General features: G+C 41.6%; 1 protein-coding gene across 1 annotated transcript in view; it reads left to right on the forward strand.

Annotated features, from left to right (window-relative positions):
• pdlim4 (PDZ and LIM domain 4) overlaps nt 1-21,922 on the forward strand; it is a 34,859-nt gene that overhangs the window by 3,889 nt on the left and 9,048 nt on the right. Inside the window, exons 2-4 of the mRNA XM_008332933.2 lie at nt 2,654-2,805; nt 11,967-12,051; nt 21,114-21,373. Coding sequence (XP_008331155.1) covers nt 2,654-2,805; nt 11,967-12,051; nt 21,114-21,373 — 497 coding nt within the window. The remainder of the gene's footprint in view (nt 1-2,653; nt 2,806-11,966; nt 12,052-21,113; nt 21,374-21,922) is intronic.

A 21,922-nucleotide genomic window follows, 5' to 3' on the forward strand; every position in this document is an offset into this window, starting at 1 on the left:
ATAACTCAGAAATGTCGGTTCTTCATTTTTCAGTGTTGACTTTTAAATTTCGCCAATAAATTGTTGTGTAGTCGTTTATTTCCTACCATAAAATACTTTACAGGGTCAAGGGTGATTGGCTGGAGACAGCGGTCATAGGTTGAGCGGAGGTTTCTGTTACGTGTGGACATGGTGGAAACAGGCAGGACCCCAATGCGATACCAGGGAGACTTTCATGATCTTGCATGTTTTTTGATTGGGCGAAGGATGTCTGCGGAGAAAGTCCACACACATACATGAAACTGGTAAAACACTGGCAGCTTCTGCCACTGGGTGACCCAACATTTTTGTTTTTCCAGGAAAATCCAGCTCTGAGCACAGGCGATGGATGTGATAGAAAAACAAAAACAAAAAGCTGTAATTTGTCCAAGGTGAGGTTTATATGAAATATGAAATGATGAAAAAATATCCAAAAGCTTTCAAGAACGTCAACCAAAACTGCTGTATTATATGAAATACAAAAAGTTGATTTTAATCGATGCATCCCACCTTCTGTCTCCTCCACGGTAAAAACCACCCTCCAACACACAGTCGTCAGTCGTCAGTCGTCAGCATACCACACGATGACTCGTTATGACACAGGTCTGTCATTTGCTAACATCTACCTGTTGGCAGATCGCTTTGCCACCATGACGTAACTGTTACCCTCACTGTTGCCCGACAGACAGGGAGGAGAGTTAGTTCACAGCAGGATCAGTGCTGCATCTTGTCTGTGGGTCTGTGTGTGTTATATCTGCGTATACCATCGGAGTAATTGTCCTCACACGATGTCAGATTTGTCCAAAGCCACTGAGTAGTAAAGCAATTATATATACAGCCATAAAGCGGCATAGTTTAAAGTTTATTACATTACTACAGTGTAAATATAGTGGATTGTGATGGTTTGTCTAGACCACACAGCTCTCCAGCCTCTGGTGAAGACCTCAGTCGTGCCATTGTGGGGCTCACCCCTCTACTGTGTGTGTGTTTTTGTTTGTGTGTGAGTGTGTGCTTGTGTAAGAGACTGATTCATGCACAACTGTTCAAAACCTGACCTGGAATCCTTGCTTACTCACTTGTTGTGTGTGGGAAGACCAGCATTACTCAACACGACAAACACTCAGACACTTCATTTAAAGCCTCAATATTTTTTTTCCACACATTTTTCACAAGAATTAAAAAAAAAAAAAAACATTATTTTTCTAATTCTTCTCATTTCCCATTGTCAAAGTGAAACCTTTTAAAACACAGAAATCATGACCCGTAGCTGAGGCTTTCTGTGCCGTTGACTTAGGTAAACCTATTTCCCAGAATGCTGCTGACCTCTGAGTTCACCGGAACTGACTCAGAAAGGCTTGGACAGTAAAAAATACCCTCTAAATCTGGTACTCCCCCATTTGAACCACACTGTTCAGCTGTTAAGTACTTCATGAGGCGTGACTTGCGTCTTTGCCAGTGAGTGTTTCGGCTTCGTTTGTTCACAGAGCGGCCGTTTAACTCTCCAGATCTTTATTTTGATCATTTATGTCTTCATTACTCTTAGATACGTTAACAAGAGATAATGATAATCTTAACAGTGTTTCACCATTGCAAATCAAGATATCTCTCAAGTATGTGCTCTTAAGAGAATACAAATTCTCTCTGGTATGCAGTTGAGAGCAAGCCATAAAGAGGAAAGACTGAAACTTGACAGATTAGAGTCGTATTACCAGCAAAAGTGTCTAGAATCTTTCTTACCTCTTAAATCTACTTGAAAAACTTTTATTATGATTATTAACAGCTAGAAAATTATATCATCCAGCGTCTGCCTTTATTAAATTGAAGACATTTGGTTGTGAGTTTCCAGGGAATATTTTGCATCAGTTCATTCTGTAGGAAAGTAGATTAGATTTTCCTTTTAAAAATGAAAATAAAACAACGTGAGTGAGTAATACCATCCACCTGCAGCAACTTTCACTTTTGGAAAGTACTGTTAAATGAATAATTGGATGTGTCATCCCGACAGATTTGATTTTGTTTCAATGCTGGAAGAATATTTTCCTCTGCTTCCTCACTGTCACAAGACTCTTGCCATTTTACTGAGACTTGGTAAGGATTGGTAGGTCCTCCATAGGAATGTTTGCCAGAACTTAAACCAAACTACAAATGAAGCAGGAGAACGGTGATACGTGTACGTCAATGTGCAAGTGTGTAATAATGAAAAATTGTTATCACATGTAACTCTGTAAAACATACCCACTGGGACCCCCACATTCTCCCACCTCAGATGTCTGCAGTACCACATCTGAGCTGAAAATTAAACATTTAAATCCCGCCTTCCTGTCAGAGGCTGAGAGATCGCTCTAAACTCTGTAAGTGACCTGAACGTGAAAGGAAAAACAGGCAGACGAATTTATTCAGCAGATGTCTGCAAATGAATTTAATATTACGCAGACGGGTTCAGGTTCAAGGTTCAAGTGCGAAGCATTTTAATACATTGCATGTTTTTTTCCAGCGGACCAGTTCTAGACATCCCAGTTCTAGTTTTACTTTCACAGCGATTGTTTACAACACCATGTGTAACAGCACTTTCTTCTCTGTTTTTTGTTTTGCTTTCTTTTGTCTGCATGTGGTCGGCGTTGAATGTTATCTGCAGGTGACAGCTGGCAGCGAGGCGGCGCAGGTCGACCTGTGTCCAGGCGACATCATCCTTGCCATTAACGGCTGCAGGACGGAGCACTTGACTCACAGCGAGGCTCTGAACCTGATCAAAAGATGCACTCACAATCTCAGCCTCAGCATCAGCAGGTAACGAAACACAAGATGGTTTTTGAATTTGTGTCTGTATTTTATAATATGTAAACAATGGCGTGTTTCTAATTCTGAGTCTCTTTACATGAATTAATAGACAATTTAAACATTTGGTTATGGAATAAATGACAAAAATGAGAAGTGAGACCAAACTAGTTTACTTTTCCCCCTTTAATAATGACAGGGTTATCAAAAACCCATTCTCTTACGTTGAACCTCTTAGTGAGATTTGTTGTCGTTCTCACTAATCATTATTAATAGAATTGGGCTTTAATATCTTGACTGAACTTCACGGCCAAGGTATTTTACCGCCTTCTTCAGGGGAACACACATTGTTTCTGTTTCCAGTTTGACTTGGCACAGTGGAGTCAACGGGACAGATGACAACTTTACGATATATGAAATGATTAACTCATGGACCCTATGGAGAGCTGTCAAACTCAATAGTCCTTGTGCTAACTCTGATCCAGACAGTGAGCGTTGCAAATGCACTCCACTCAATATTGTTCATTTTTATCACTTCACGTGGCAGAAAATAATTTTGTACTTCTCAGAACCATGCTTTATTTTTAGATCTGGAATGGATTTCTTTTGGAGACAGGAGCACAGAGTTCCTGTCAACGTTACACGCCGAATGGAAATCATCCTTCTGAACACTTAATGACAGAGACGGGAGGAGCAGGGCGGGGGGATGACCAAGGAAAAACTGAAATGTCATTTGCTTCCCACATTTATATGAGATGGTTACTTTGGGTTGCCAGAGCACTGGAAAGAGCAAAAGCAAAATCTGGCAACGGCTTGAACACCAGCTTTTCACTGTGGTTTCAGCCTCATGTTTCAAGTGACAACCAGAAAACTTTAGCTCTCCTTTTAGGGCGATGGACAAATGCGGCCATTTTACTGCAATAATGGTTTGGAACATGAACGTGACCTGAGGATGGAGAGGAAACAAAAAAAAAAAAGAAAAATCCTCCCACAGTTCTCAGATCTGTTGGGAAAAATAAAACAAAGACGCAACCAAATCCACACATGCATACGCTTTAGAATCTCTGTGTGTGTTGCTGACTGCGGCACACCTCCGCCCTCGCCCCTTCACCTCCCCCACTCCCTCTACCTTAGTAGCGGAACCTCTCCGTTCATATATCAAGCTGAGTGACGGAGCGTTCAGCGGTTCGTCCACATAGGAACACCGAATTTATTTAAGGATACATGAAGTAGTATTTAGTGTAAAGAGTATTGGAGCTCCTCTGCAGCTGCAGCAGCAGCACAGACAGGACACTCCCACATGTGAACCCTGTTTCCAAGTTCAGCCCAGATCTTCTCCTACAGACAGCTAAACACAGGAGGGAAGATTTAGGCAGATGTTTTGTTAAAACATGACTCTGTTAAATATCAGGCCAAGAAATATGACTATTTTCTTTTTTCAACTTTTACCTCACTTGAACTTTATCACATTTAGCACTTGGCCCATTTGAAATCTAGTAATTCACTATGTAGATCGGGGTGAAGGGGGGTGTAATGGTTATAGATAATGATGATTTAAGTAATAAACATTGAGACATTAGTGGATTCATGAGGTCAGCTCAGAGCTGACCTTGAAAGACTACTGTAAGCTGCCACAGAATTTGGTCATTTTTTAAATTGTAAAAACTAAATGAATAAGAAAGAAAGTAGGGGAGATCTGGAGTTATTCAGGGAACGCTGGATCCATTGTGGGACAGTATATAGCAGTGTTTCCCAAACTTTGAAAAAAAAAAGTCACAGACCTTCGCAATCCATGTCAATAGACATTATTCGTAAACTCCCAGGAAACATGATGTGAGACGACCCAAAAAAAACCAAACTCTTGCGACCCACCTGATAGTCACAACCCAGTCTTTGGGAAACAATGGTATATAGAGACAAACCAAATTCATACTCACTTTCATATCTGAGGTCAGCTCAGTGGGTCCTTTTACACTGATAGCATGTTTTTTTTCCAACCAGAGAACAACAAGCACACACAGGGAGAGCAGGCAGATTTCCCACAAAAAGAACTGCTCTTCTTCCTGTAAGGTGAAGGCAGCGTCCACTTCCAAATCTGACACTAACGTAGAGTCACATCACTAACCTTAGGTCTGCAAAAAAACAACTTCTAAATTAAAACCATTCATCCTGCTCATAACTGCTAGATTTAGGACTCCGCTCTCACTGGGCAGGGCCAGCTGCTGGTATGTGACCTTCCTTCAGTGATATGGGTTAAAAACAATCCCTGGTGCCCTGCTGATGGGCTGCAGGAAGGCATGTGTGGTCTCAGAACTGGACAAATAGCTTTGGCCTAGGAGGATAGAACTCAAACTAACTGGTGCTGGAAAAGAGCAAAGTAGGAGTAAAGACATTTTTGATTTAGCGGCAGAAAGATGTGAAAGTGGAAAAATGAAGGAATAACAGAAAGTAGGGCAGAGAATGGAGGAAACTGAAGAAACGATAAATCAGAGACGAAGTGAGAAACCCACATGGGCCTGTCTTTGCTCAGAATGCAGTTTTACAGCCAATAGTTCCTGCTTCATGTATGGTTAGATATTCATAAAACAGTCAACCTCAGTGCTCACTTTGACGGAGAACTTCAGTCACATTTTTAAAATGGATTGATTTAATATCTCCCTTACTATACGTTTGCTCTGTGTCTCATGTCAAACTTCAGTTTGGTTAATTATTTACTGACATTCACTGTTCTACATTGGCATGCGCTGGCCTTTTTTCCCCATCAAAGGCCTATACAGGAAGCCATGTGGAAATAAACAGCAACCGTCGCCAGGATTGAGCCGATAAACAAAAACATCTATAAAAGCGTGAGAAGGTCAGCTTCTGGCAACACCAAAAACACCCAACGAATATCTCACACGCCATCAAATTGGTAAACAAATAAAACATTTTAAAACTATGAATAAGTTCTTTGAGAAATTTGATGAAGCGTGAAGGAACAGCAGCGAAGGAGCTGGTCGGGGAGCCGGCCCCTGGGTGTTAATCACTCAGACAATGAGGTTGTGACATTTAAACGGAAAAGAAAAGTAGTAATTATAGTCATTTTCTTTAAAAGGATTTGGATCATGGGATTTGCACTTTATTGGAAACACTCCTCAGCTGTGGGCTGTGGCAATAGCTGATAATTAGTCAATTACAGCCATTGATTTTGGGGAGTAAGAAAAATGAAGGAGTGACTCCGGGAGCATGTGCTGACTCAGTCGAAAATAATATTTCTGAGGACACCAGTTCTCAGCCTTCATTAGATGTCGCTGCCATAAAACACTTCAAACAGTCACATGGCCATAGATGGAGCCGGAGAGACCTGTAATTTTCTGTTGCTGCCGATGGACAAATATATGAGTCTACACGTCTGCTGTGAACCAAAATTACAGTACACGGGATACGTCCGCACTCAAGGCCTTATGTAATGAAAGAATGTTTCTGTGTAGGTTCTTTGCATTTACTGCTTTCATAACCTCCTGTATTTTCATATTTCATATTGCACAGCGTTTTAAGAGCTCTCTGCTCCGCACTGGCAACACAGTCGCTTTGCTGGTATTGGAATCCTTGCATCCTCCTTTATGCGTTCTGGTCGGTTTTACTGTTTCCTGGGAAGATTTAATCTTTCCAGAATTGATGAACGAGAGATAGTAATGTAAAAGGTGGAATGTGTAGTTTTTTGTAAATAATGAACGATTGATCGTTGAACAAAGTAATTAAAATTCAAACTTAAAGTTAAAGCCATATAGTCATTTTAATTAGCCACAAAACGTGTCTTTTTTTCCTTTTGTTCATCTACAAGGGGCGCTGTAGACTACAGCAACAGTAATATTTAGGCCAGAACAGACTGTGCTGGAGTTGGATCGGCTCACTATGCCGATGATGTTGTGGCTCTCATCAGTTATCATTTCATTTCTTTAGGTTTTTACTGATGAAGATTTGCCCACCACCTCAGGGGTTTTACTGACCACAGGATTCTATGGCCATGCTCTTTGCAGATGATTTCACACTATGAGGCCATTAGTTACACTGGTTTATGTGCAGTATTACTTGCAACATCTTGCATCCTCCTTTATGCGTTCTGGTCTGTACTAGCCTGTCTTTGCACATTACACAAGATCAGGTCAAGTGGGGTCAACTCTGGTCTTCATTGATGTAATGAAAACCTGTTTCCGTGGAGCCATAAAGCAACCTTCTTTGTGGGCCTGTAGCCCAGTCTTTTCCATTCACTGATAGGATTTTCTTGGATGAGCAACTGTTCAAATCTGTAGGTCACACATGGAATGTAGGGACTTCCCTCTGCACGGTGGTTTATCCCCCTCCCCTGTTTTATCAGTGGGTCCTGTATTGTCTAAAGCTAACGTGTCAGTTCAGTGATCCTGCCAATGAACTTTGGCGTAAGTGACCAGAAAGATCGGGTTTGACTTCTGGTTATGTTGAGGTTTTAATCAGTCTGGCATTAAGAAAGTCTCGTATTAGGTGCTGGCCAATGTCTGACATTTTAAATATACTGAGAAAACCCGACTGGGTCTCTGCACAGGTCAACAAATGCATGATAGGTTGAGGTGATCAGAAACAGACTACTGGAACAGGTGCTGACTAGATTGATTTCTGTGTTTCAGTACTTCATTGGTTAAAGAATGACACGGTAATTACGATGATGAGTTATTGTGAGGCCGTTTACCTTAACACAATTTTCCATTTTCCATCAGGCTCTCTCATACCGCAGGGCCTGTCAGCACTCCACTCCGAGTCAAAGCACTCATTTTGGTCCTGGCATTGGTGATCAGATGGCGCTGTGTCATTTCTTTGGAATAGTAAATGACAGCCACTGCTGCCTCCAACACTGTAGTTCAGTTAAAGTTCAATGCAATGTCATCACATCTGGACACACACACTGAGGTCACTTTAAAGTATGTCACGTTCGCTTTCCACGGCCTGTATATTTGACAGGAGGAATACACCAGGCAGCTGTGAAATATTCTCTTGCTTCTTTTTTTCCTTCTCATTCTTCTTCTCAACTATTTCTCATACTTTATCTTTTTCGTCTCTCTGACCTTCGAGTGCCATTTCACCATATCCCTCTCCAAACCCAAATCCCACTTCACGTATCCAGCTATTGATTCTCATTCATCTTTTTCTCTTTCCATTTCTTTCACCCTGACCTCACCTCCCAGCAGTTTCTCCGCTGACTGCCAGCAACTCTTGAAGAAAAGCATGTGGTTGCGCAGGCCCAAGAAACAGATGAGGGCGGTTTGTGATGTTTGTTTCCACTGCTGGTCAAGATGTCCGGAAAGAATCATGCTGGGTGGCAGGTTAAATGTGCCGAGAAATGAGTCACAGAGCATCAGTTGCGTGTCTCGATCTTTTATTCTGAAAGTTTAATGTGGAAATTGGGACACCCTGCTGTTCTTGTTTCAGTTTCACTTAACGTAGAGAAGAAAAAAATTTACAGCTCCATCCTGGGTGGAAAGAATCTTGACAAACAGATGGTTCCAAATTGAATGGATCAGTTCCAGATTACACAAGACGGAATCTAAACATATCAAAATGACCAGGTTTCTAACATCTAATACTATAGGGGTTTAAATGGACCTGGAATTGTTTGGATCTTGGATCAACTGACAAAGCATTTACTACGGTTGCAGAGCTTCTCCTTCATGTATAAGAAATACTAAAAACTATTCAAAGCCGTTACAACAATAGCCACTGGACTCTCTTAGTTTCTTGAAGACGTTCCACCTCTCATCCAAGAGGTTCTTCAGTTCAGGGTAAAACTATGTCGAACACAGCAGGATAAGAGATTCAGGAGAACTGAGAGACACCAGGCGGAGGAATGTCACAGGGTCAGACGACGCTGGTGTAGGATTTTCCTTCTTCTGTCTTCCTTTGACTCCAGGACCAGTGACTCACGGCTGAGGAATTATGCACGAGGCTGCATGTGACCGACTGAACACAAGGCCTCAGCTGGGACACAGAGAAACGCTATAGGAACCCGACTGACGCACATGCCTCTCAGTTTCCAGCACCGCCGCTTGTTTCACTCCTTCATCCCTTCATATCACCATTCCTTGCACACTCTCCTCAGATCCCTTTTTTGTGGCAATCACAAAGGCAGCATCAATGAGCTTTAAGAGTCTGTGAAGCACAAATGGGAGGGGGGAGGGAGGAAACCACGACCCTCTCTCACTGTGTTTTTCTCAGACATCGATCCTGTCATCAGCCAGATGCAGATTTTTCCAATTGCCTGCCCTCAGGTTGAGACCTCGATAATTGCTCTTCAAACACTCTGTCTCGTCCCTCTATTTGTGGTGTCGGGAGCATTTATTTTTTTCCCTCTTCTAAAACTACTAAATAACAGAGGAGAAGCTCCGTTGGTGTCTGATGTAAGTCAGGGGCTTCGGATGGAAGTGAGGCAAGACTTCTCTGTAAACCCTGAAACTCCTCATGATCAGATGTGTCTTAATCTGGGAACGTCTGCTGTCTGCCCTTTCTTTTCTTTTTTTTTTGCTTCTACTTGTTGACGCCATTGAGCCAAAGTAAACTCGTCCACTAGTCCAAAAAATCCAGATCTCTCCAATCAGGAAATTAAACCTGGCAGGAGAAGGTCAGCTGGGGGAAAATGTGACCGAAGGAAAGATCAGGAAAGTAGTAGAGCTCAACTAAAAATGTCTGTCCCTGTCTCAGAATGTGGGGTCCCTTTGGTTCCTATCATGCATTTACTTTGTTTATTTTGTAATGAATATATTATGAACAGTCCTGCATTCGAGTTCCTTTTCTTTCTATAACTCTGTTATTGCCCTTGTGGTGCAGTTCTGCGGTTTATAAGTGTTTTATAAACAGGACTTATCAAACCATCACTGGCTTTTTTCGGGGATATTAGAAATTAGCTACCCTTCCATCCATCTCTTTAATCTGTCCTGGTCTGGATTTAATCTTGGTTGACAATGATGTATACAGTTCGGAGCAGAAGGGGAACTGCTGGTCGGGAATCAAAGCCAATACTGTAGGAATGCGGTTAGGAGAACTCACCCACATCCAATTAATCATTGTGAATTTCTTTTAGGAAAAACAGTGCGCTGTGAAGATCGGTCTTCACGGAGCGCTCTCCGGCCTCAGAGGGGGGTCTGAGTGAGGAGGATAAAGTTTCTCAGACTGCAGCTTAGATTTTAATAACTTGTTTCCTACGGCCCTGCAGGTCGGCTCTTTAAAGGTTTTTATAGTTGTGCTGATGAAGAACTGGGGAATGTGAAGCACTTCTTCTCTATCATAATCAGCCCTGAGGTTTGCTCTTGATATTTAGTTTTTTTTCTATTCAAAAGTTTCTTTTTCTCTTACATCTCCAATGTTTTCACTCAACACCTGCTCCAAATTGTTTTAGATTGTTAATACATCTCTGGTCAACCTAACCTGCTGTATAACTTCATTCTAATATACTTTTTTGGATTGTGAAAGATCACCTCACAGACCTGTGTGTTGCCTCACACTCAGTCCAGTGTAGAGGTTAAAAATGTGAACTACATTATATCTGAGAACACGTCCATTGCTCAATATCTAAAGTGTGAGTTTACATGCAGTTCATGAGCATGAAACTCAATCACTCCAAAAATGCACAAAAATGCCAGTCTCTATTTTGGGGGAATGGAATGACTTGTGGCAGAGAGGTCTTTTCTTCAAATGACTTTCAATGTGAGTAATGCCTCAAACCCCGAGTCTCTTGTGTTTCTAATAATATCTCCGCTATGATAGATACGTAAGTTCCAACTTCGTGTCCAGAGAATCGGAAATGTCAGTTCAGAGAGGCCACTTCAGGCTGAACTTTTGAGTGCTTCAGTGGGCCGTTTGTGTCGTAACCATCGAAACCAAACAGTCTGAAAACATTCTGTCGCAGCAGCACCAGAACATGGCAAACAGAGCGGAGGGGCAGTGCAGTGGTCATTCAGCACAGTGCATTTATTTGTTAGCCTGACACTCTCTCTCCGCCTCATAACAGCATCTTTGATAGCAACACCTCCATGTTTCATATCTGAAGCATTGCCTCAGCTCGGCCCACGCTGCGCCAGCTGCAGCCTGATAACAACACGGACGCCCCTACATCACACACACACACACACACACACACAGACACATACTGTACTTAAGTTACTATGAGCAGCATACTGTCATCTACATAGTTGGCCATTCGATGCATCAATAAGCAGCCTGATGTCAAGACAACAGAAAGACTGCTCTCAGAAGATTTGTCGTCAGGACTTCACACCCTCAAAGAAGACGGTAGAAATAATAAAACAATCCATAAATCCGCTGTGATTTGTTTCAAAACACTGAGTTCTCTGAACGCTGTCAGATGTTTGGAAATGATGTGTGGTTCCTCGGCCAGGGGCACGCAGCAGGCCCGTTTTATCGTTCCAGGCCATTGTGAAGATTTTTTTTTTGCCAATTAACGGGGAACTGGAGTCAATTTGTGGGCACTCAAATAGCTAGCTATCACCAGCTCTGGTCTTTAAATGTCAACAGACCTAGTTGGGCTGAGCACAGATGATCTTTGAGAGTGCAGTGCTCACTGTAGCACTCTGGTGTCTGCCTGACAAAAGGACACCTGGAAACCTGCCTACTTTGTTAGGGTGGTCCCCCCAGTACATGAAGGGATGTCCGATGACATCAGCATTCACATACAGGCCAACTGTGACCAACAGGTTGACTGTGATAAGGTCAGGCAGGAGTTTCTACGGATCATCATGTTTGCAGATGACACTGGTGTGTTTAGGAGGTAGAGTCCATTCAAAACCAAAAGAGTACAAGTCTTAGGAACTAGGCTGTGGTGAACAGCCAGTTACAGAGTATCAGGTTGCTGGATCAGCACATTTCCCATAATATTTGAATGAAGTATCGACCCCAATATCGATACTGATTGTAGTATTTGGACATAGTATTTATGAATCTGGGTCTCACTTGGTTGCAAAACACCAGCTAAAAATTATTCCAAAATGCTCTTTTGTAACAATATCCCAGTTCGTACCCAGGTCTGATCAGGAGTATTTGCTGTAGTCTGTTACTGAGGGAGGATAGTATTACTGAATCTGGATGCAGTACAAGGTAGCATGGGATTTATCTGTTTCCTCTGTCTCTCTCCCATGGGTATTGTCCTCTAGGTCTGGATCAGGAGACAGAGTGTGGTCGCCAACTTTTAGCGATGATGGCAAGACAAGTCCTTACACGGAGACGACTGATTCACAGGTAACATTGTTCACTCTGTTTTTTTACGTATGTTTTTTTAACTAAACAGGCATTTTGTTAACAAATTTCTGTTAGGATTCACACCCAATACGCTAACTAAACAGGCATTTTGTTGACAAATTTCTGTTAGGATTCACACCCAAGGCGATTCTTCAGAACCGATCTGTCTTGAATTTCTCATGAAGCCAGCACGATGTGTTTCTGTTCAACATTTGGTCCGACTCCATCTTACACAGCTGTCCTTTTTTTTTGGGTCGAGACGTGAGAGTTTTGATATCACAAGAACAATATTTGCCCGTGTTTTGTCAAATCTCTTTAGAAAAGTAGAGGATTCGGCCTATTCTCTGTTGCTGTTTCAGATTTTTCTTGAAACAACATCGAGAATGTTATACAAACACCGTGTCCCCGGCACAGCAACGTTCTCACGTGTGAAAAATTATACTGTGTCCATCAAATCGACAGAGAGATCGACATTTTTTGAAATACAACACCAACTGGCCTCGGACGTCGTTACTGTTAGGTTGAGAGGAGGGAATCAGATAATCAGTAAAACATTTTAAAGGAACACTAAGCAGCACAAATGCTGAAGATTTTCCCTGCTGTTAGTGGCACATGTTTTCAGACAGATTTACGTGGACTGTGACACAGTTGAATGATGTTCTCTAGCAATGACTCCGGTGGGACTGTGTGAGTCATGTAACAGGGGAAAGATGAAATAATTTTTGCCATGTTCTTCAGGGTCATGACCTCAGCCGGCATGAGTATCATCACATCAGTACGACAAAGGAGGAAAAAAGGAGTTGCGTTTCAAAGAAAATCTTTGATTTAAGGTCAAGACAAAACCGCCTTTGTGATGAAGGTCACATCATACTACACCGGGAGTCTCTTTGTGGTTCGGTTTAAGGAATACTCTATACCCACCTTATTCAGGTTGGCGATGATTCAGGAGGATATTTCTTCTCAGTCTTATTTATAGTCATCTTCTCGTTTACAGTGTCGGCCACAGGAAAGACTGAATCACATTCTGTGGCCGTAACGTAAGAAAGAACAGGGTGTGAGACCCGGGAGCTTCTGGGTCTGTTGACACCATAAACAGAATCCATGGAAACAGAGATCTGTAAATTGCACACACTCAATAATTCGCGTGATGATTATGTACGAGATAATGTGTCCCTCTGTTCGCTAGAATGGCTATGAAATAGTATGGTGATTGTTCTCAATTCATGCCGGCTGCCAAATGGATATTCAGCGCAACTCCAGAAGATGATCTTTATCCAAGTTTTCCAGTGCTGACAGGCTAACTAACAGGTTCGTAAGTGGTGTGTGTGACGTGTGTGTGAGCTGAACCTGCAGACAATGAGCATATTGTGGTTAAGATTATGTGGAAGATCTCCATTTGTCAAGTATTGTGTTCTGGCAGTTCAGGAGTCAGGACTCCTCTGTGTGTCTCATTCAGGGCCGGGGATTTTTGTCTAAACAGACCAGAGGTGAAATGGATCCCTCCTCCCATTAATGGCAGTTTGACACCTTACCTTGTTGTCTGAGGTGGAGACAAAGGTGAAAGAGGCTCCAGTGTACGCAATCAATCAGTTCGTTAGTGGCTGAGACATCAGCGTTCTCAAAAGACAGTTCCTTTATAAACGCTAAGGCAGGCAGTTTCCCAGGAGGCTTTTGGTCTGAAACGTGCTTTAAAAAAAAAACAGTTCCAGTCATGCTGCAGCTATAGGTTGTGTTTTTCCTTGTTGTCCATACAGTATGAACTACAACAATCCTAAAAGCCCTAAACTGAAAGTGACAGCTCATAAAAATAATGTTTGGGAAGACGTCAGACAGGACTTGTCAGCATCTCCGACATCAAGAACGTGCAGCAGAGCAGTGAGAAGAACCAACGGCCACAGCAGTTGATACAAACATGGACAAGGTCGACACCAAGACTCTAAAAAGAATATGTGGTAGAATTTGTTATAGTTGAAAAGATTTTAAATTAATTAAAAAAAGGCAGTTAATTTAATTACATGAGGTTTAGTTAAAACAATTAAACAAAAAATATAGAATTATATTATTTTAATAAAAGTTTTGATTTACTAGTATGACCAAAAGTATAGATCAAAATGACTTTTACTAGAAAACTGATTCATATTTAGTCAGAAAAAAAATAGACCTGCATAAACATATGCGAAAATTTTACATTTACATTTAAAAATAGTAACAAATAAACAATTTTACATTTACATTTAAAAATAGTAGACAACAGAAATTTGAACACGCTCCCTGCAGTATCTTTGACTGAATGGAGCCTAGATGCCTGGAACCATCCTCGGCCGTAGCTCGTGCTCAGGTAAATCTATCTTTACACAAACAGGGGAAACATCAGCTCCCCGGGGTCTGATAAATGACCCGCGCTCTTTCATTCTTTGTTTCCTGCTGTGTCAGACCGCAGCTTGAAGGAGAGCACTGACACAATGGCGATTACTCCTTTGACACTTCTCCTTTATTAAAAACAATATTTTCACCAAGGTCTTTAACAGCGCCTGAACCGAGTCCAAACTGAACCTTTTGTCATGCAATTCTCACACAATAAGTAGACCGTGAAGCGGCTTATCTAGAAAACATATTTTGTATACGCTCCCTGCTTTTTGTAAGATGAGCTACAAAGACAAAAGGTCATAAAGGAAGAATTGTCATTGAAATGCAGCCAGTTTTGTCATTTGCCATCTATTCTTGGAAATGCTAATGTGGGAAATACTGAACAGGAAGTGACACAAAGACATTTTGAGTTGTTTCTTTTAGCCTTGAAAGCATTGACTTCTCTCCAAAGTAAAGAAGAATCTTTTTAGTAGATGTAGGTGATGTGATTGTTTTGACATTTCTTTTTTAGAGTTTGTAAATGAAACTGTTTGGGAAATTTAGCAAGAGAGTATGACATGTTTCTAAGAAAGTGCACTCAGGATGTTATACACAACTTCCTGAAGATAAACAGGGCTGGCAGGAATGATGAGATAATGATGAGTGTCGGTAAACAAAAAAAGTACGAAAAAAAAAACGTTCATGGAGTTCTGACAACAAAATGTTGACCTTCACTCCTGTCTTTAGATCCAGTTAAACAAATGGACCATAATCAAATGTTCTTCACAGGTTCTAAATTTAAGGTTTAAGGATAGGGTGCGCTCGATGGAATTACTGTGTAACACAGTCATCATGGTGGTTTTGTCAAATAGAATTGGACTCGTTCTCAGACTCTGGAGTAAAGCAGTTCCTCTGGAGTCTCTACATCAGGGGTGTCATTTTTAAGATATGTAATATAGAATTTGTTTCATATGGAAACAAATTTGAGTCTAGTTGAATCTGGTACAACCAAAACGTATTAGTATTATAAACACATTAGAAATGACCTCTGAAATTAATCACACACCAGTAGAAGTTGTTTCTTATTATGTTTTTATGCCAAAAACCAAAACAGAATGTATGTGCTATATCATAGCCTAACATCGCTAATACTACAAATCCTCTAGTACACATTTGATTGTGGGCCAGATTTGGCCCACGGGCCTAAGTTTGACACATATGCTCTACATGATATTGATTTGCTAATTTATACCAAGACTGATAAAATTTAAATTTTGGAGATAGACATTGAAATGGGAATTTTTCTTCAACCAAAATGTTCTTTTTCCAAGTGCCATAACTGAAAAATGGAATCTTATTTAAGTGATACAAGACTAAATTACTGTGACCTTGGTGAGTTTTTAAAAACCAAAAATGAAAAATGTCATTACAAGCTCTGATTATTTCATTAATGATTACTGTTGGAGAAATGTAGTTCCTTAAAACGGAACCTTTTATCCAAAAAGAACAACAAACTGCCCCAGGCTTCAAAGTTTTCACCTCATCCTACTCTTGGATTTTAAAGTCTGGTTGTCAGCTCTTCTCCAGGATCAGTTTTATGCAGCCGTAAAGTGAAACCAGCATTTACTGCCATGTCAGGTTTTTCTACAAATTCTTTCCAAAAGTCTTATAAAGTTGCAGCGCAGAGAAGGTGGGAATGGAATATTTGCCAAAGTTCAAGTCAAAACAAAATGTGTTGGCAAGCGTTGCCAGAATGCCATTCATGGCTGAACACCCTGTTATTAAAGTGACGGCCTATTGTGGCCAAACACTTCGGCCGTCTGGAAAGAATGAGGCTCCACAATGTGGAGGAACGTAGCGCTGCGGATCGTGTCGCACTGCAGTTTCCTCTCCCACTGCTGGAGCTGGCAGCTGAAGTGGGATTCTCTGAGCTGTCATTAACACGAGGTGACACACACAACAATGCCACTGAGGCTGGGACATTCAGTTCAACTTCAGATCCGGCTGAAGTTTTTAACATGTAGAAACTTGGGTTTAAAATGTTAGCACTTTAGCGTCCGACTAGACCTCGCCAAACTACGTACACACGTCCTGTTGTGTTTTCAGTTACTGCGACCTTTGTGACCTAATCCTCGGCCAGGAAATCTCAGACCAGTGGTGCGTTACTGGAAGCATTATCACGGTTTATTTACTAAGCAGTTTTTTTTTTAGACCCCCGACCTTTGACCTTACTTGTTTGGGTGTTTGTGCGCCCTAATCAGTGAGTAATCCCAGTAACGTCCAAATCAGTTCTTTGGTTTTGGTAACGGAGACGTCCCTGCTCTGGCCGTCTGTCAGAGTGGATGAGGTCATTGATACAGGTCTGAGGAGACACTGAGGGTTTTTCTCAAGTGTTTTCCAAGGATTAGGAAGGATTTGTGTCTGTTGTAATCTCCTTCCACCCATGTTACTTTCAGCTGTTGATATGGGTCAATGCTGTAATTACTGTTTCTGATTCAGGAGCGTAGATCGTCTACCCACTGAAGCCCAGCCACAGACACAGCACATGACTTACTCATCTGCATATAACATGTTTTAGTGTTTCCCAAACTTTTTTCTGGGGACACATATTTTAAAAGTCACAAACCTTCGTGACCCAAGTCAATAGACATTATTCGTCCCAAAAAAGAATCTCTTGTCGCGACCCAGTGTTTGGGCAACAATGCTTTACACAACAATGTTCTTTCCCTCCAAAAAAAGACCTTAATAAATATATATATATATATATATTCAACAAATCCCAAGCCCAGAATCCACCACCCAATTAATTTCTCTCAAAAACATTCCAACACTCACCCAGTAAAGCAACAAATCCAGGCCCAGAGGACCATAAAGGGCTGGTTTGTGTTTGGTTAGTGGTGCACAGCCCCGTTTTAAAGGCTCAATTTGGAAGGTCCAGAGGGATTAAACCATGCAGGAGGCAGAAGAGAAGAGAAGAGAAGAGAAGAGGGCCCCATCTGTGTGAGTCTGTTGTTTGTGTTGTCCTGAATTTGGATTTCTCTGGTAAGGCAGGCGGGCTGAGGTCTCGGTCTACGGTTAAAGACAGACATATGATTCCAATTATGCTGGTCCACCTTTAACTCCTACTCAGCCCCCCCCCCCAGCTCACCCCCGGCTCCACCTCTTGCCCTTTCTGCCATCTTTGACCCATTGCCCAACTCACTGGGGTAGAAGTTAGAGATTGTGTAGAAAAATCTTGTCTCATTTAAGTCCTTGAGTTGAGACTGTTAAAAAAATGACTTTTTTCCAAGATTTTATCCAAGTGTATTGATTAAGCATTCATGTGCATTAGGCATAAAAGTTATATTCATAATATGAATAAAATGGAATCAAATAAACAAAAGACTAAATGGAAAAAATCATACAGAGTTTCTCCCTATATTTGTCTTTTCTATCTCATTTTTTTATATTTTGAGGCAGCCATCTTGAACTACTAGTCAGTATCGTAATCAACAAAAAAATCTGTACAGATACAGGTTTGCTCCACATAAATACTGTAATTTTTAAATAATGTTATTAGAGGTACAGAGTTTTTAACCCGTTATCAATGAACAACCAACCCAATAAGACACTCACGATACCTGAGTCCAACACCTTCCAGATACTGAGTGACAAAATAAAGCTGGTCACTGAGACAGTTTCTCCTCACAGCTGATTTTCATGGAATCAGGAACTGAAGCCAGCATTCATTTTAAAGCATCTTAAAGTTTTTGAATCTTCCCAAAACTGGCATTTTTATAAGGCGAGCACCAGATGTGTTTCTCCTATAAATCTGCCACCCACCTGAGGCAACTATCCGGGCAACAGGAACGCAAAGCCAGAGAGGAAAGTGCACTTTTTATGAGGAGGAAAGACAAAAGAAATTGTCAGGAATGTGGAGCCGGAGAAGCAGGAGAAGTCCCAGTATTCCAGGGAAGAACAGAGAAGAGGGTGGAAGTGGGTAAGAACAGGGAAATTCCTTTGTAGTGGTTTGGGAGTGCAGCGTGTACCAGGTCATATTTGTTATTGGTGTCACTGTCAACAGTGTCTGTTCATTGGACTGTGGACTGGAGGTATGAAGGAATTCATTATTTTCCGTGTTTATAATAGCTGTGTTTATCCAAATCAAACAGATTCAAATTCATAGCTTTCCTTCCTGACGTGAAGGGATGTCGTAAGGACAGAGCGCGTCCTCTGTTGCTCTGAATCTTGAACCCATCTGTGACAAATTTGCGATTTTAAGGCTGTTTAAAAAAAACCTAATATTATTCCTGCAGCAGTTATTTTCCTCCCGGTGAATTAAACAAAGCCTGTTTTTCTCTACCTCTTTTTTTTTTTTTTTTTTTTTGTGCACATATTGGTACATGTTAGCGTGTGATTACCAGTTTGCCTGCCTGCAGTGTGACATGTTTGTACAGATTGTGTACATTGCTTTAATGTAACGTCTCTGCTGTCGTGCCACTGTGGGAGTGTGTAACTGAATATACTCTCAGGGATTTTCCTGCACTTGACTCCGTTTAATCTCTGAACACAGGCAGGAGTGAACTTGCCTGTTTCTGATACAGCTATTGTTACGGTTGTTACTTACGGCGCAGGTACAGTAGCTCTGCTCAAATAGGATTACAGAAGAATGGATTTTTTTTTTTATGGTGGGGTAGGGAAAAGTTGAAGCGACATGAAAGGACAAGTCCTGGTCACAGTTTCACTGTGTTGAAAGAGAAAAGACAAATTGGCAGTAAGATAAAAGAGTTAGAAGTTCAAATGGGCACCTGAAGGGAGGCGGGGCAGAAAAGATATCACTCAAATGAAGTGTAGCAAAAACGCTCCCAAAGATTCGGTTGCAACATCTGTTCAGTGATGGCATTTGAACGGTACATTTAGATTTTTCCGACTGTGTAAATGTAAAAGCTCGTGTGGGTCTGAAGTCATCTTTTAGGATTTGGTTTGGCTGCTTCTTTTATGGTGTGGTGGGAACATGGCTCCAGAATGAGCTGGAAAAGGTTTGGCATTAAGGTGAATCCAAATTAGAGGCTTAACAAGATCGGCTGCTCGTTGTTACCAATTAAAAATGGCCTTATCAACAAAATAAAAATAAAAAAAACGTTTTTTTCTATCATGACCCTTTTGAAAACCGTGCACATTCAGCAGCAGTTTCCACCTTTTTTACTATGTTATTACCTTACTGTACAGCTCGTCTATAAGAACGCTGCCATGACAGGAAGTCTTACTTCGCCTCTGTCTTGACTATTTTAAGATGTTTCAAAGTTGGGATTTAAAAATTGAGTTGGCCAGTGATAAAAAAAAGACTAAAAATATTTTCTTTTGCTCCACCAACTTTTCTGGAGATAGGATTGGTGTCTTCTCCCACAGCTGTCTGGGTATGTCAGTCTTCACAGCCCACAGTTCTTTGAAGACAGTGGGTTTTGAACTTCTTGAAAGGAAGTCTGTCTAAATTGCAGGAGGCAGAGAAATGATAGCACACATTTCCAAGATGTGGGCTCGTCGGCAGAGATGACGATTGGTCTCGAGCGTGCTTAGAAGTACTGATTACAGAAGATGATATTCTGACGCGTCACACACTGCGTGTGTGTGTGTGTGTGTGTGTGTGTGGTCCAGAAAAGGGCTGAGGACAGGATGATTTCCAGCCAGCCCATCTGTTGAAATGACAGGGGTCCTGTCCAGAAAGCCTAGAAACTTCTACCTCCCGTGGCTGAGACACTATAAACCAAACCGTGTCACACACACGGTCACACAGATTTACACGTTTGACTCCAGTAGCTCACTCTTCTCCCAGAAGTGTACAGAATAACTTATTTCCCCTCTCGCAGCATTACTTCATTGACAAACCAGCTAGTGTGAGTGGAGAGCCGTGCTTCATCAGTCAAAGCTTCTTCGTTATCTCTCACTATTAAGCACCCAAACACTATCAGAGGTGATGACATCACTGCAGACCATGCAGTCATCTCTCTGCGAAGGTCAGTTCTTCAGACTGGCCTGGCGTTTAATGGTGTTGCTAATGTTTTGCTGATAGCCGCGGTAAACACTGAGCTAGTCAGTGATGTCACCAGGAGTGTGTTGAACATGCACAGAAGAAGGGCGTCGACCTCAGAATAAACACACTCACTGTGTATTCAGTGGCCCAAATGGAGGTGTTTGTGCAACGACCCTGTTTTCAGCGCTAACAGAGCAGCTACAGTAATAAAGAATTCAGCTCCAGCATGTCGGGATCACAGAAGTGTAATCCTGTACAGTGAATCCGCTTTGTCAGGGTCTATAAACTATTAGATTTATACATAAAACAGCCAGAAATGGAAGGGAAAGAAATCTCCCTGAGATAAGTGGGTTTTTCTACTGCAACAGTTACAACAAAACACAAAAGTTGATTTGTTTTGACAGGAACATCTGTAAAATATATAATTCAAGTCCCTCCTAAATAACCCTCAGTATTAAAGCAGAGAATGCAGAAATGAAGTGGAACAAGTTTTTCTTTTTTTTTCAAACCTCACCCCCCACAAAACCACAGAGAACGACCCAACTCTCTTCTTCTGAGCAATTGTGGTTTTTTCAGTCAGGGCACCAGAAGAGGTTCTTAAGCTCTGATTTCTAAACCAAACCATTAACCATTTTTTGCCCAAAAAAAAAAAAAAAAAAAAAAGTAATTGGTCATTCGCCAGATTTTCTTCGTTTTGTCTTTCTAGAATTTCCGTCCCATCAACAGTGGATTCAGTGGTTACAGCCGTAAACCTTCGTACACTCCGGAGCCACAGTCCCCACCAGCGCCTCAACCCACTCACATGAACAACGGTCACTCCAAACCAAATGGCCACAGTTTTGGATACACAACAACTGCAACTGGGCCCAACCAGTACAACAGCCCGACAGGACTGTATGGGAGCAGCAACGGTGACAGACATCTGCCCAGCAAGATGGGTGGCCTCAGCCTCAGCGCCTCCCACAGGTATCTATATATGCAATGTTACAAGCAACAGGTTACGTGCACAACGGTGAAAGAAAGGTTCTGGGCATAAACAAGAGTGGAATCTGCTGCTGAATGTGCATTCCAAACCTAAAGGACATATCGTAGTAAGTTTTGCAATTTCATCTGAAAAAATGTGCCTTGCACAAAATAAAAAATGACATTTTCTACAGACACAGAGTCAAATTCCCTGCTCCACAGTCGACGGTTGTTTGTTTTAGCCATCTAAACATAACATCCCATTTAACCTCTTAATAACAAATTACGGAGAAAGTCAAGAGGCTAGCCATGGTAGCCGTGGTATTGGGGGTCTGCATCGACTGTAAGTGACGGTACCATTGTTAAGGAGGCCGGACCAGAACTCCCCCAGGAACCGGACTTGACAATGAGACTGTGAACTGTCCCCTCACACAGATATAGACGCCTGTCAACACGATTTATGTTAAGGTTTATATTTGACTTGACTGATCATGTTGGCTATCATGGCCTAAGGACTTACATAACAGCTATGTTTCATATTTATTCTTGGGG

Source organism: Cynoglossus semilaevis, chromosome 19, assembly GCF_000523025.1.
Source record: "Cynoglossus semilaevis isolate Cse_v1.0 chromosome 19, Cse_v1.0, whole genome shotgun sequence".
In the NCBI taxonomy this organism is placed as follows: domain Eukaryota; kingdom Metazoa; phylum Chordata; class Actinopteri; order Pleuronectiformes; family Cynoglossidae; genus Cynoglossus; species Cynoglossus semilaevis.